General features: G+C 45.6%; 2 protein-coding genes across 2 annotated transcripts; one reads left to right on the top strand and one right to left on the bottom strand.

Moving 5' to 3' along the window:
• The first annotated feature begins 659 nt into the window (after window positions 1-659).
• On the top strand, window positions 660-2,522 carry LOC112901674 (F-box protein At1g47056-like). The gene has a single exon (XM_025970631.1). The coding sequence runs from the start codon at window positions 739-741 to the stop codon at window positions 2,383-2,385; it is 1,647 nt and encodes a 548-aa protein (XP_025826416.1). The 5' UTR covers window positions 660-738; the 3' UTR covers window positions 2,386-2,522.
• Window positions 2,523-5,189: 2,667 nt separating this feature from the next.
• On the bottom strand, window positions 5,190-14,437 carry LOC112900769 (receptor kinase-like protein Xa21). Its single transcript, XM_025969572.1, has 4 exons — window positions 14,236-14,437; window positions 8,470-8,558; window positions 5,694-8,394; window positions 5,190-5,563 (listed from the first exon to the last, which is right to left on the bottom strand). Exons 1-4 carry the CDS (start codon window positions 14,435-14,437, stop codon window positions 5,190-5,192), a joined length of 3,366 nt encoding a protein of 1,121 aa, XP_025825357.1.
• Between the last annotated feature and the right edge of the window lie 525 nt (window positions 14,438-14,962).

Below are 14,962 nucleotides of genomic sequence, written 5' to 3'. Positions count from 1 at the left end.
GTATTTCAGAGCCGTGAAAGATTTTTCAGTCGTCGATGTATGGTGTTGGGGCAGCATCAGTTTTCCCCTTCCTCCTCGAAAGATTATTTTACTAAAACATTCATTATTTTAAAATCTTTTATTTATTTATTTATTTATTTATCGTAGCTGAAATCGATTTCTGTCACGCGCGCCGCTGCTTGTCCCGAGACGCCTGTTCGCGTTTGAACTTTGAAGTCCAACATTTGTTTCAGAATTGACCGGCTGCATTAGCCACCAATAATACCATCGCATTTAGAAACCACTGACTCCAAATGAATGTGATTTCTTTATTTCTGCACCCCAGCCTCCCGGACAGTGTCACGCTACCTCTTCTGCCCCCAGGAACACGAAGCCACGAACACGTTCCGGTAAGGTCAGAAAAATAGTGCGGCCAAGAGCTAACCAATTGCAACCCCAGTGGCCAGTAGGCCGCATACCATCGGGGCAAGTCGGAAATTCAAAAAAATCAACGAATGCCCAATGCCCAAAACCCGTCAACAACGGACGGCCGAGTCGGCGGCCCAGCCCAAAAAGGCCCAAACCCACGCCGTCTCCCCTGCGCCCCCATGCCATTTCCTGATGATACACTTTCCCCATTCCTCCCAATAGTCCCATACCTTCCCTTCCCAGACCGGCAGATCCGCCCGCACCTACCCCGCGCGCGGCGCGCCTCCTGGATGGCCACCGTCTTCCCCGCCCGCCCCGGGGCGCCGTAGCATGGGCCTGTCCCCCCCCCCCTCCCTCTCCAAATCCAGCACCAACTCCCCGCCGCGCCGCAGCAGGTCGCTCTCCCCGATGACGCTGCCGCCGCAGCCGCGGGCGACCGTGCCCGTGCAGGTCGCCGCGGGGGGCAGCGGCAGCTCCTCCTCCTCCTCCCCGTTCGCCCCGCCCGCGCGGGACTACACGCAGGACCTGCCCGACGACATCCTCGCGCTCGTCTTCGCGTCGCTCTCGCCAATTGACCGCAGCGCCTGCTCCCTCGCCTGCGCGCGCTGGAAGGAGGTCGACGCCGCCACGCGCCACCGCCTCTCCCTCGACGCGCGGGCCGGGCTGGGCCACGCCGCGCCCGCCCTGTTCGTGCGGTTCGCGGCCGTCATCAAGCTCGCGCTCCGCAGCTCGCGGGGCACTGGCGCGGACAGCGTCGCCGACGACGGCGCCGCGGCGGTCGCCGCCGCGCTGCCTTCGGACCGCCTCGCCAGGCTCAAGCTCCGCGGACTGAGGAAGCTGTCTGACACCGGGCTCTCCTCGCTCGCCGCAGCTGCGCCGGCGCTCCGGAAGCTCTCTGTTGCGTCTTGCACCTTCGGGCCCAAGGCCTTCGTCGCCGTGCTTCAGGCTTGCCCACTCCTTGAAGACCTCTCCGTGAAGCGCCTTCGCGGCCTCCCAGACACGGCCGGTGCCGCTACTTCCATTACTGAGGAGATTAAATTTCCACAGGCGTTATCCCTCCGTTCGGTTTGCCTGAAGGACCTATACAGCGCCCTGTGCTTTGTGCCGCTTGTGGCATCCTCGCCAAACCTCCGCTCGCTCAAGATACTGCGGTGCTCCGGCACCTGGGACCTGCCACTGGAGGTCATCACTGCGCACGCTCCTGGTCTTGTTGAGCTTCACCTTGAGAAGCTCCAGGTGGGCGACCGTGGCCTCGCTGCGCTCTCGGCCTGCAGAAATCTGGAGGTGCTGTTCCTTGTCAAGACCCCTGAGTGCACTGACTTGGGCATCATCAGTGTTGCCGAGAAGTGCCACAAACTCCGGAAACTGCATATTGATGGATGGCGCACAAACCGAATTGGGGATTTCGGCCTCATGGCTGTGGCACAAGGATGTCTGGACCTGCAGGAGCTCGTCTTGATTGGGGTCAACCCCACTGTGTCGAGCCTCCGTATGCTTGGTGAGCACTGTCGTACGTTGGAGCGGCTCGCGTTTTGTGCGTGCGAAACTGTGGGGGATTCCGAGATCATTTGCTTGGCTGAGCGATATGCTGCGCTCAAGAAGCTCTGCATCAAGGGATGCCCGGTGTCAGATCGTGGGATGGAAGCGCTGAATGGGGGCTGCCCCAGTTTAGTTAAGGTGAAGCTGAAGAGATGCCGTGGAGTATCCTATGAGTGCATTGAGAATCTGAAGGTTACCAGGGGGGATTCATTTTCTATCAGCTTGGATATTGTGTTGGAGCATGATGCTGGGAGTGCTAGTGAAAATGGTGTCCACGAGACAGGCGAGGCACAAACCACTGAGCTGTCCGATCAGATAGCTAGCATGGACCTTCCTACCAATGCTGCTGGTTCACAATCATCGACGCATACTATTAACAGGTTTAGGAGTGTCGTGTCAGCGATCCGGCGTAGGTTTTGCAACACTCAACCACAGTGATATGAGATGGCAATTTCATGAACTGTTGATATCCCTTCCCATTATCTAATCACATATTCATGTTTCCTAAACTTATCACATTGCCTGGCCAGTTCGTGCAAGATAACCGTCTATGGATGTTTGTTCATGTTGTTTTATGGGCTAATTGCATCAACGTTAGGGTTTTGCATGCCTGTTACATAAATTTGCTCTTGTTGCTTTGTTAATTGTGATGTGTTTCTATACATATCTAGGTCAATCGTTTTCTTTCTTTTCTTTAATTTTACTGCTGAGGGTTTAAGGAATCTTGTGCCACGATTCCCATAAATACCATCGGTATGAAACTTGTAGATATAATTATGTCCGACTGCATCGTTAGCAGTATATTGTTTGTTTCTTTGCTAGATTTTATGGATATTTGAATTTGTCTTTGTCGCTTTCTATGAGCAGACAATTCTCTTCGGTTGCGCTGTTTCACGGTATGCCAATGGAACAATGTATGCAAACAAAATCCATAGTGCATACATTAAAGCCAATTGCTGCATTTTGCTGTTACTTTTGGATAACGATGTTCTAGTTTTTTAATAAGAAGGTGTTCCAATTGTTGCCTGTAAATTTAACTAGCTGTTGTGGTTCTTGTGAAGATAGTGAATGGTATCATAATAAATAATTAGCATGGGCACATTTTTTGTTGTTCAGATATTTGAGTGCGTATTACTTACCAAAAGTGGATCAAAGTTGTTTGAAATTCTAATATTGAATCTGTAGTCGTAATTTTTATGTGCTAGGTTTATATTGTAAGGTATATCTGGTTTGATTTGCTTATGGTGTTGGCTGATACCAGAAGCGAATTGAAGTTCATCACTTCATCTATATTGTTCCATTCTTCAACGAAAATGAGATTTGGTGCACCATTCTCTTCGTCAGTGGGGGCGTCTTTATCAGTAAATGTTGTACTTATTGGCAAAAGCCGGTGGTTAAAAAGAAAATGAGGTACTTTTGCCCACTTCAGCTCCTCCTAAATAAAAGTGAGATTTTCTTCTTGTACTTTTTGTCTAGGCGTCTAGCCATATAGAGAACAACGATCTGGAGCTGTCAAGAGGTCTTGTAGTCTATGTTGTACTCTTGTATCCTCTGTTCCCTCGCCAGTAGGATACTACAACATTTTTTTTTCTGGGACCAGTAACTTAAAGAGTGCTGCCAAAACATCTGTTCAAACGTCAAGGTTTTGGAAAGAAATCTCACTAGAATATACTAATCGGCCACTGATGTATGCTGAGTAGCTGGTCAAACTAGGGCATCATGTTAAATATAGTTAACACGCTAAGACTGTCACATAATACCAAGAATAATGCAAAACATGTCCAAGCAAATCTCTCTCCACAAGTCAACAAGCCTCGCCCAGTCATGCTGTGCGCAACTGCAATCTGTGGACATGAACAGCAACACAACGGACCTGGCCGGCTGCTCTGTCCACTGCTGCCCGCTGGAGCTCTGGTGTGCCGGCGACCATGCTTGCTGGCTGCTGTTGCTGTGCTCCATTTAAACCCAAAACGTGAAGCCTGTCGGGTTTTGTCCATTTCTCCGTCTTGGCGCCGTGCTTTTGCCTCGGATGCTCTACTTTGGCTCGGAAACTGGGCATGAGCCGTCCGCATTCGCTCGAGTTTTTTGTCACCAATGCATTGATGTTTCTGCTGCAGCTCTGCCCAGCTTATCATGATCGAGTCAGAGCTAAAAAACGCACACAGCTTTGCTGTGTTTGCTGGCTGGACCAGGTCACCAGGGCCATTGCCCAAAGTTTGCACAGCTCGTCGCTACCAAGTTCAGTGCGAGGGAAGATGTTGGTTGGATGGCTCTGTTTAGCTGAAAGTTCATCGTCGTCCTGCACTCAACACCTTCGACGAGATATCTGTCTCCCTCGTGATATTTTTTGTAAGCGTATGCAATGGAGCTTTCGTTGAAAACTCGTTTTGGTAATTGTGAGGTGGACATGGTATGATTGTGCCATTGACTATGTTGTGACTTGTGCAGTAGTACAATTGATTATTGTTTCGTTGCTTCACAATGGCGCCTCTGCAGCAGATGATCTCTGAACAAACACATGGCCTGTTTTCTGCCGACTGCCGCTCCTTCTCGGTGCCTTGGTTGGTTTGCCATTACTAGGACTTGTGCTGTGCTTGGAAGAGAACCAGGTCCGACCAAATCGATAGATACCCAGGCCACCCAGGGCGTTCCAAGCTCCGAAGTGCAATGTTTCCCCGGCGATCAATCATGCAGGGCCTCGTAGCACATTCACCAGGCCAGGCATGGCAGTAGTAGCCTGCCACTACTAGACATCCCTGCTACTGCATCAATGGGCCGTGGGCGCGTAGGAGATCGTGAAATTACTGCTCGTCCTCTACCAGCTCGAAACGAGCCACGATGTCTTTTCCTAATCTTAGCAGTGCACGCAGGGCCCGCGGTCCAGCACATACGCAAATGCCATCTAAATCCATCCATCTTCTGGTTTGCCCGCTCTAGAGCAGAAACCCCATTTTATGGCCCAACTTCGCGGTGCCTCTGCTGGGCCTGGGCGTACCACTAAACCAACCGGGCCCCCTCAAAAAGGGAAAAAAAAACTAAACTAACTGGGTCGAACGCGCCATAAACGACGGATTTAAAGCCCACATGGAGCACGCGAGCAGCTGCTGAAATCTGGACTAATTATTGCCGGTGACAGCGATCCCAGGAGCATTTCGTCTTTTATGCCTTTGGATCAAGTACAAACAACAAGCATCATATGGTACATTGGTAATTTGGCATGTTGTACTACTGATGAAGCGTACTTAGCTTCCCCTCCAAGCCCTGTATGACATTTTAATCGCGTGCAGTTTCGCAGCCGTTTCTCTCATGCTCATCCGTTCGCTAGGGACTTGGCAGGCGCAAGAAAGTGCCACTTCTATCAGGGACAGCAAGCACTGGTAGGCGCTGTCATCTTCTTCCATGTTTGATCGGGGGAGCTCGTGGCATTCTTCTTGGAGACAAGCGTCAAGGATATGAAGTGCCTCATGCTGATAACTCTTCTTGACGAAATCGACGATGGTAAGTCCATTGCAGAACACAGGATCAGTTGGCCTTTTTCCTGTCAGCATCTCCATCAGTACTACTCCGAAACTGTACACATCTCCAGAAATTGAAATATTGCTTCCTCGAGCATACTCTGAATATCAACTCAGAAGTGCAGCAGAAGGTGACATTCGTGTAAATAATAATGATTTTTTGGAAAGGTAAATAATAATGATTTTGGTTTGTAGAGAAACAGTAGTTATGGATAGAAGGAAAAAAAGTACCTGGAGCTATATAGCCTATAGTTCCCTTCAAACCGATTGAAGCTACCGAACCCAAATCTCGTCCTGATGCCAACATGGATCTACGGTAGAACCTTGCGATGCCGAAGTCTCCCAAGTGAGCAATCATGTCATCATCCAGAAGGATATTGCTGGGCTTCAAATCACAGTGGATGATAGGGCTCTGACAGTCGTGGTGTAGATATTGCAATGCATCAGCTATATCAACAGCTATGTCTATCCTTTGAGTTAGGCCCAGTCGATGTAGAACATGTCCGTCGCCTGTTGGGTGCAGCCAAGTGTCCAAGTTGCCGTTGGCCATGTACTCATAAACTAGAGCTTTGAAATCTTTTCCCCTGTTATCAATTGTAGAGCATGCTGTCAAAATCGGAAGGAGATTCCTATGCCGAATGTTTCTCAAAGCTTTACATTCTGCCATGTAACTTCTGGCTGCGTCTTGCATGTCAAGGTGAAAAACCTTTACAGCCACAAGCTTGTTTGGTTGGGTTAACCTTCCTCTGTATACCGAACCGGAGCTTCCTCTCCCAATCAAGTTAAACTCTGCAAAATTATCTGTGGCTTGCACTAGAGCCTTATAAGTAACTCTAGGAAATTGCTCGCCTGGTAGTGATAGCTGAATTCTCGATGTCCTCTTTCTGATTAATTTTAAATATACCGGTACCATAAGCACCAGAAAACCAAGTGTGGGGACCAAAATTTTAACCAATGTTTTGCTTCGTCTTGTTTGTTCATGAGGAACAACCGGGCATAAAGGCATGTGTAGCTCCCCTACTCCTCCACATAGGCCCCAGTTGCCTTGGAGTGAAATGCCTGTAACATTCCTGAATACCCCTGTCCTTGGTATCTCTCCTTCTAGATGATTGTTAGACAGATCCAACTGGGACAGAAGTTGAAGATCGCTTAGAGCAGTTGGAATGGTGCCTGATAAATTGTTTTGGGAAAGATTGAGCATTGCCAAGTTTATAAGATTTCCCAAAGACGCTGGGATGCTTCCTGAGAGGAAGTTCTGGCCCATCTGGATGGTTTGCAACTGTTGACATGTGCCTAGAGATGCAGGGATTTCCCCTGAAAGCTTGTTGGATGAAAGGTCTAGCCATGTGAGCTGCTGAAGACTACCAAAACCAGGAATCGGGCCTTCCAAATTGTTGTCGTATACCAAGCATTTGGTTAACGTGGCTGTTCTAAGAATCTCCTTGGGCATAGTGCCGTGGAAATCGTTGCGACCAAGACTCAAGACCGATAGTTGCGGAAGGTCTCCTACGGTGGACGGTATGAGACCTGTGAAACCATTGCCGTACAGATTGATAGCTACCAACTTGGTAAGATTTCCTACAGATGATGGAATAGTACCCACGAAATTGTTCCTTGGAACATATAAACCTTGCAAGTTTTCCAGCCTCCCAATCCATTCTCCGATTGTCCCTGCTACACTGGTGTGGCCAAATGCAATCCAGTTCAAGTTGCGAAGGTTCCCTATGCTTGAGGGGAGAACGCCTGACAAATTGTAATCACCACCCAAAGATATGTATCGAAGAGAGGACGAAAGGTTACCGATGTAACTTGGCACGACTCCCTGCAGCTGGTTCCCGTAGAGCCCGAGCATTTGCAGGTGGCTGCAGTTACGGAGTGCACTGAAGAACTCCCAATCTGCACTGTCCTTTGCTTCGAGACTGTTTAGCTCCAGGTCCATACGAACGAGGTCAGGAAGCATGCCAAATGGAACTCGGATTTTCCCTCTAAACCGATTTTTTTCTAAATCCATCTCTTGGATCGAGGAAAGGTTGCCTAGAGATGCTGGGACATGACCCTCAAACATGTTGGTAGCCAGATCAAGAAATTGGAGGTTAGGGAAGGCGTGACCGATTGCAGGCGGCAACTGACCATGTAACCTATTGCCTGTCAGGCTTAGCAGCTGAAGCAGAGATAGATTGAGGAGGCTTTCAGGGATCCCACCGGAAATCCTATTCACTGCTAGCGACAGCGTCCTCAGCTCTGTCAGCTTCCCAATCCCTTCAGGAATGCTACCGCCGAGCTTGTTGTACGTGAGACGGAGCTCTTTCAGGGAAGTGGCGTTGCAGAGCTCCGGCGGGATGATCCCGGTGAGGTTGTTGAAGCGAAGGCTCAGAGACGTCAGGTTGGATAGCCTGCCGATCTCCGCGGGAATTCGCCCCACGAGGAAGTTCCTCGACAGGTTTAGTCTCCTCAGGATGGAACAGTTTGTGAGCGCGCCCGGGATACTCCCCTGCAAGGTGTTGTAGCTCAGGTCAAGCGACCGGAGCTCGGCGAGGCGGCCGAGGTGAGGAGGTATCGGGCCGGAGAAACCGTTGGTGGAGAGGTTGAGGGTGGCGAGGGACGACAGGTTCCCGAGCGAGGCGGCGATCTGCCCCGAGAGGCCATGCCCGGCCAGGTCCAGCGCCACGACGCGGCGCGTTCGGCCGCTGCATCGGACGCCGTTCCAGAGGCAGAAGTGGGCGCTGGCGTTCCACGCGCTCAGAGCACCTCGTGGGTCGTTGGTGATCTCGCGCTTGAAGTCGAGGAGGGAGCGCAGGTCCGCGCCGTCCTCCCCGCCGAGGGTGGCGCGGCTGACGCTTCCAGCCCCGCAGGACATGACCAGCAGAGCCCCAAGTGTCAGAACGAAGAGCCTGCTGGGTCGCCTAGAACCTGCCCGTGTGACCTCTGTCATCTGCAAAATGGTTGAATCCTATGAAACAATGCCACTCGATGTAGCAGAAGGCCAATCAAGTAAACCAGAGATTACCTGCAGTGCTGAACCAAGTAAGAAGCTCGACTGCATGTGCCCAATTGACATGACGAGGTTTGCAAATTGCAACAGGCAAGAACTTGAATCTGAAAGAAAATGCAGACACTGATGAAGAGAAGAAACCGGACACCTCCAGGAGCACACGGCAGGTCTCCTGTTTCTGGTCTGAGTGGAGAGGTTTTTACACTTGGTATATATAATATAGGGGTCTAAAGTAAACAATCTACGGGCCAGAATCCAATTGAAATGCTTGTATCAGATCAGCCGTCTGATTGTGACTTCTGTTGCATGTCGGACTCAAAGTCCTTCTCCTAGTATTTTTAATTGAATACTGCTAGGCTGCTGACCAACGGCGGCCGTAAGTTTTCCCAGATTGGCACCTGGATCCCATTGGAATTTTTCTCAGTCAAATCAGCCAACGCTCTGGGCAAATGGCTCAAATATCGTTTTTTTAAAGATTAAATATCGTGAAAACAATGTTGATGTGTCCTGCTCTAGCACTGAACCTGTCAACTGTTACTGGAAGAAACATGGAAGTTGGATGTGGCAAACTGGCAAATAAAGTTTAAGATTTTTGTTAGGCAATTGGTTCATAATTCGCTACAGGTTAGGCGTAACTTTGCAAGAAGAAGCCACCTTGATATAATTTGCCCCATGTGCCACCGGTTGGATGAAGATGCAGGCCATTTGTTTTTCAAATGCAAAGAAGTTAAGCTCAATTGCAGACTTCTGAAGTTCGATAAGGAAAGATTAATGCTGGCAGCTGAACGATCAACACATGATTTTCTGGGAAAAAAATATGGAGCTTCACTAAGGAAAAACAACAACAAATTATTCTTCCAATGTGTTGGTTGTGGTCTACTGGCGAGCATTCGAAGAGAAGTCGAGCTCTGGATCGATGCCGGAGCAAAGAACCTGGGTTGTTTAGTTTCTGAGTAATAGGCTGTGAAGTTATTGTGTTTTTTCAGCTGGTAGTTATTAATTTGTAATCAATTTAGACCAGCCAGCGCGGCAACGCGTCGTGTAAACTCTGTTTGTTCTTCTATCTTAGTACAATGATGCGCAAAATCTCTTGTGTATTCAACAAAAGAAATAAAAATAAACGTGAGGAAGCGCAAGAAGAGTGGTAAGAAAGTTATCAATAATGCTCAATACTACATGCTGTGCCGGGATGGGCAGCTCTTCTAGTGCAATACTGCACAAACATGCCAAGGTTGATGGGGATCAGGTGATGGCTGCAAGAGCGTGGGCAACTAATTGTGTTCTCAGCGCCCAACATTTTTCTAAATAAATAAATTCAGATCTCAGCAACATATATTGCTAAGCTTTACAGCATCTTCCAGATCCAAGCTGAGCAAATAATAAGAAAAAATAAATAAATAAAAGGAATAAATCAAAAGCACAATATATTGTTGCTTCACCATCCATTCTTGCTAAAAATATCCAAAGACAACCATTATGCTCCTCTAAATCTAACCTGCATAAACGAGGTAAACCATCTTTTCTCAAAAATAATATCGTTACACATACACCAAATCACCACGTAATAGCTGCGACCCGATAATATCAATCTTCTACTTTTTTTAAAGTTATACCCATTAATCAATCCCTAAGGTGAAAAACCGGAAGACAATGACCAGATTTTATGAGGACTGAATTGGTATACCTAGATGGAGATCATATTTAAGTTATGACAACCCTTCTTACTTTCATGCACTAGAGGCAGAAAGTGCTCTCAGTGGGATGGGTCTATGAAGAGCATATGGTACTTCGTTTTCTCAATGAGCCCATACTTACATGGGAGGTATTAGAGAAAGAATATACAATCTAATAAATATGGGTGGCACGGAAGATGGTATGAAGGACCGGATCTAAATGCATGATGAAGATCACACAGCTATCATTAGGGATAACAGACGAAATGGGCAGGAAATCCCCTGCCTATTTTGTTGCCGTATTTTCTTTCCCACTAGAAGCGAGAGTGGGACCGTGACGACCAGTAGCGGGACTTCAATCGGGATACATGGTATCCGGGAACAAACAAATGCGGGCATAAATACAACAAGAATGGATGGAATTCGAGAACTTAGATCGAAATGAAAGGTATCAATACAAAGTCCATGACCATGACTCACAATGCAACACACATAGACACACCGCTCATAAATGCAATGCAGTTTGCATAGGCATTATGTCTGCAATTTGCTCTTGGGCTAAGCCATTGAGGCCTTTAGGATTGACCTATCTTCGATAGATTGAAAACGGGATGGATACAGGTCGATTAGGAATAAAAACTGGGATCCTACTAATACGAGTGAGATATACGCCCCCTTGTTTCCCGCCTCGTTCCCGTCATTTTTCCAAATTTTTCTATCATATTCCTTTTTTAATGCAAATGTAACAGAAAAACAGACAAACGGAAATGAGAACTTTTCTTTCCATTTTCATTCCTAGTTATCTTATTTTAAATGATGTGGATGAATGTTGAGAGATTTTTGAGGAAATAAGTTAGTGAGGATAATTTATATAGATATTATAGATTTTATATTTGGCTGTAAAGAGTGCATAGTATTGATTATAAAAAGAAATAATGATTGCTTGTTTGCGAGAGTGTGAGTGAACGTGGAGTTATCTTTTAAGAAATTAAATAATGTTAGTAGGGATGGATTGTATAGATACCATAGATTTGGCTACCATAGATTTGGCTTCACTAATATCTATAGTATCGGAAACCAAAAGTAAATGATGAGCTACTACCAACTTTCAGTACATACAACCATCGATTAGATATAAATTGTGTCTTCCAACCGTGATTGCAGGGCTCCAAACAAGAAATTTTTGTATATTGCTTATAAATAAATCCTATTTCAATGATCTAGATGAATATGGAGAGATATTTTGAGGAACTAAATAATATTTGTAGTAATTAATTGTATAGATATGATATATTATAGTTAGATTGGGCTTAGCTTGATACCATAAAGCGTATTGATTGTAGCAACAAAAATAAATGATGGTATATCTACAAAATCAACTTTCAATTCATAGGATAGGTTACGTGTTGTGAGTACAAACCTAGTAATCATGGTGGAGATCCAAACAAAGCAGGATACAACCAAATAATAGCTATGTAATAAATACTATAAAATCGCCTAGTAGAGACGAGTCCTATATGGGAATATTTTATTTTTTAAAATTTTGTATTAAATTAATTGAAAATAGAGTAGGACCAAATCTAGTTCTCCTTTCTTCCTCTATATATTCAGCTCTTCCCTTCAGTAGCACACTAGTCTTCATTATTTATATTCCCTTACTCTCTTCTAGTACCTACAACTAGCCAATCCCCAAGCGAGCTAAGTTCAATGGAAGATTCAAGCGCCAATGATGTTTTCTTGGGGCTAAAGGAAGTTCCAACACCTATATGGATGGAGGAACATCCTCTGTGCAACGTTGAAGATTGGAAGGCATTCCAAAAGGAAAGGCCAGATGGACGGCATGATTGGGTAAGTGATTAAAGTTTTGTTGTATCTTGAAGTTTTCAACTGCCTATGGAAATCGCTCTTTCATTCTAGCTATTTGTTTTTGGAGAAGTATTGGTAGGTGTAGTTTCCAATAACAAGCATTAATGGAGGTAGAGTTAATGTCCGATGGATAAGAGCACTTGAATCTATGTCCCTAGATAGGTGTGTGATACACAATGAATAGAGTAATAGACCTTGTTAAAAAGACTAGTTAATTATGAATATTCATACAATAATCAATATATAAAGTTTTATGGTAAAATATTGCAAAATATGAGTTAGAGTAAAGTTCTATAGGGATTTAGATGTACAGAGATGCAACAAACCTCTAAGTTCTATCTAAAATGAAGTTGTTTAGACTATAACAATTTTTTGCATCTGTAGGTAGCCTACCTTTTCTGCTTGCTATGTGCCATATAATTATATTTGTAATGTATGCAAAAACTTAGGATTTTTACTTAAATTTTAAACTTTCATGTAAAGGCACTTTTGCAAAATATTGTTTCTGCGTTGTGCTCGTGAGAAGCTACTTTTCCAAAGTCACTTTCACAAAAGCACATTTTGTCTTATGCACTTGAGATACTTATTCTGTTAAAGCTGCTGCAGCTTGTATATGGGGTTAGGCAACTCACAATAGTCATGCGTTACACACTATAGGCATGAGTTAGAAGAATTTTGGGGACCACTATTAAGTTGATAACATGTGACACCTAGGACACCATGTTAGGAAAAAGCTGGGGTGGTGCCATCATTGGATGATACTGTGCCCGTGGGTTACTTCAATCATTAAAGGGACCAGCATGGGTACGGCCACTGATGTGTGGCAGCTGATTAAATTCTTGAGGAACAACGGTGCACAACATTGGGGAAAGAGTTGCACAGTGAGAAAAGATTTCAGAGGACGAATTGTTGAATGGCAGGTCAGAGGGGGAAAAGAAAATTACTTGAGGAACTTATTTATTGGTAGTAGTGGATAATTTGCATGAACTCTGGTATCTAGGATGACTGCAATACTAAGTCAAAAATCAAGAAAGAACACACCCAATCTAGTGCCGTCAGGGGCAGGTCTAGAAGTATTCAAGGGTATTCATTGAATACCCATTATTCTTAATGATAAATGGTACTAAAAAGTATACATGCTAAAAAATAGGGTTGAAACAGCTAATTATTTGTAGATTTTGAGTTTTTGAATACCCACTCTACCAATGCTGGGCCCACCTTTGAGTGATGTGGAAATAGAACACGTCTCTAACATCACATTAGTGACATGTTGAGATGAAACACGTCACTAGTGACTTATCCCGACAAGGCACCATCCTGGAGCCTAGGATGGCTTGCAGCCCACAATAGTGGCTAATTTTTTGTGAACTCTATGGTGTCCAAGATAACTGCATTAGGGAATCACAAAATTTGTTTGTCTTCTGGGTTGTAGTCCAATTGGAGCCTTTCAATACTTTAGCTTTTGAAAATTATAGACCCAAAACCATTGTGTTTCTTTAGGTTTATAGCCCACCCCCCCAACCCAAAAAAAAATCTAAAAGCAAAAGCATGAACAAGCATATCACTAAACTCATGCTCTAAGAAAAAAATAATGATATTGTTAATAGATGGATTAAATTAGATATAATGCATGTAAATATCCCTTGTGAAATTACCTCTTAATCTATAAAGTGGTTTAATTGGCATTAATTATCTCCAATGGTGATCACACTTCAATAAAGTTGGGCATATTTGTCACAGGGATTTGCATAGACCAAGACAAAGACTTCATGAAGTAGCAGGAAATAAGATCACTTGAAAGAGAAATCTTTAAGCCATGTGCAATAAAGCTCAACCAAGTTACAACTTCCGGCCACATTGTTGCTTGAGAGGCCGCTGCCAGACATCCCTCATCTGTGCGGGTGCTCTCGCCACACTCGCCAATTGAGATGCCACCCATGAATACCTGCGGTCCCAAACGTGACATGGTGGCATTCCAAGCCCCTCCTCGGCTAAAGGCTAGATGTATTCTTCACCACGCCCCAGGCCGATCCTGCAAGAGTGGCCTAAGGTATTGCGCACAGTGCAAACTCATTGCCTCTGAATCTACAACATGTCCAAGGTGTGCAGAAGTGCTAGGCTGGTGCAGAAATTAGCTGCACCCGTAGTGAAGAAGGTACGAATCGATCAACCTGTGTTGTCACTTCGACCTACTCGAAGAAGAGCACGCGCCACTCCAGGAAGTCATGAACAGCTACATTACCATGTTCAGCGATCTGCTCCCACCTCACGTCACCGCGGCCCTCACTATACTCTTCGGCCCACATGACAAATTTGCACCTCAGATAGAAGTGGTGATGGATGAGCCAGTTGGCAGTGAGATTGAAGAGCTGCAAACAGCGACTGTTGAGGCTGATGTGTAACTGCTTGATGCCAAAGTTCAGTGCTTCAATGTCTTCCTTCATGTCATCTCCCTTAGTCATGTAATCTACAATTTGTAGTTCAGTTCTGAGCTCATCGTTGTCGCTCGTGCAAATTTGCTATGGCTTTGTCTAGAACTTCATGTGCATTTGATGGTATCAGTATCTATCTATGATATCTTCTATTAATTGGTGGCTCACTTGATCCTCATCAAGTATGCTTGTTCTGTGCAATCCTATAGTCTAGCGGTGCTTCTTCACTGGTTTGGCACCACTGAGTCCATTGTTGTTGCTATGGCAATGCCAAAGCTTGATGTCGTTGTATAAGTATGCACGAAATGTTGGCTTCAAGCTTTTGCCATCTTGCATGTCTTGTAGAGACCAACTTGACTTTCATTTATGGAGGTTTGGTTGCCATCTTCGGAGTCTAAAAACACAACAATTCCAGCTACGGACGTGCAACTGGCACTAGGGGAGGCATCCTGTGGCACCAAATGAGGCATCTTGTTAAATTAGAATGACAACTATATTGAACTGAAGGATATCCAAGCCTTAGTGCCTAATGGTAAT

The sequence above is a fragment of the Panicum hallii genome, chromosome 7, assembly GCF_002211085.1.
Source record: "Panicum hallii strain FIL2 chromosome 7, PHallii_v3.1, whole genome shotgun sequence".
In the NCBI taxonomy this organism is placed as follows: domain Eukaryota; kingdom Viridiplantae; phylum Streptophyta; class Magnoliopsida; order Poales; family Poaceae; genus Panicum; species Panicum hallii.
This window is presented reverse-complemented; position numbering and strand designations above follow the sequence as displayed.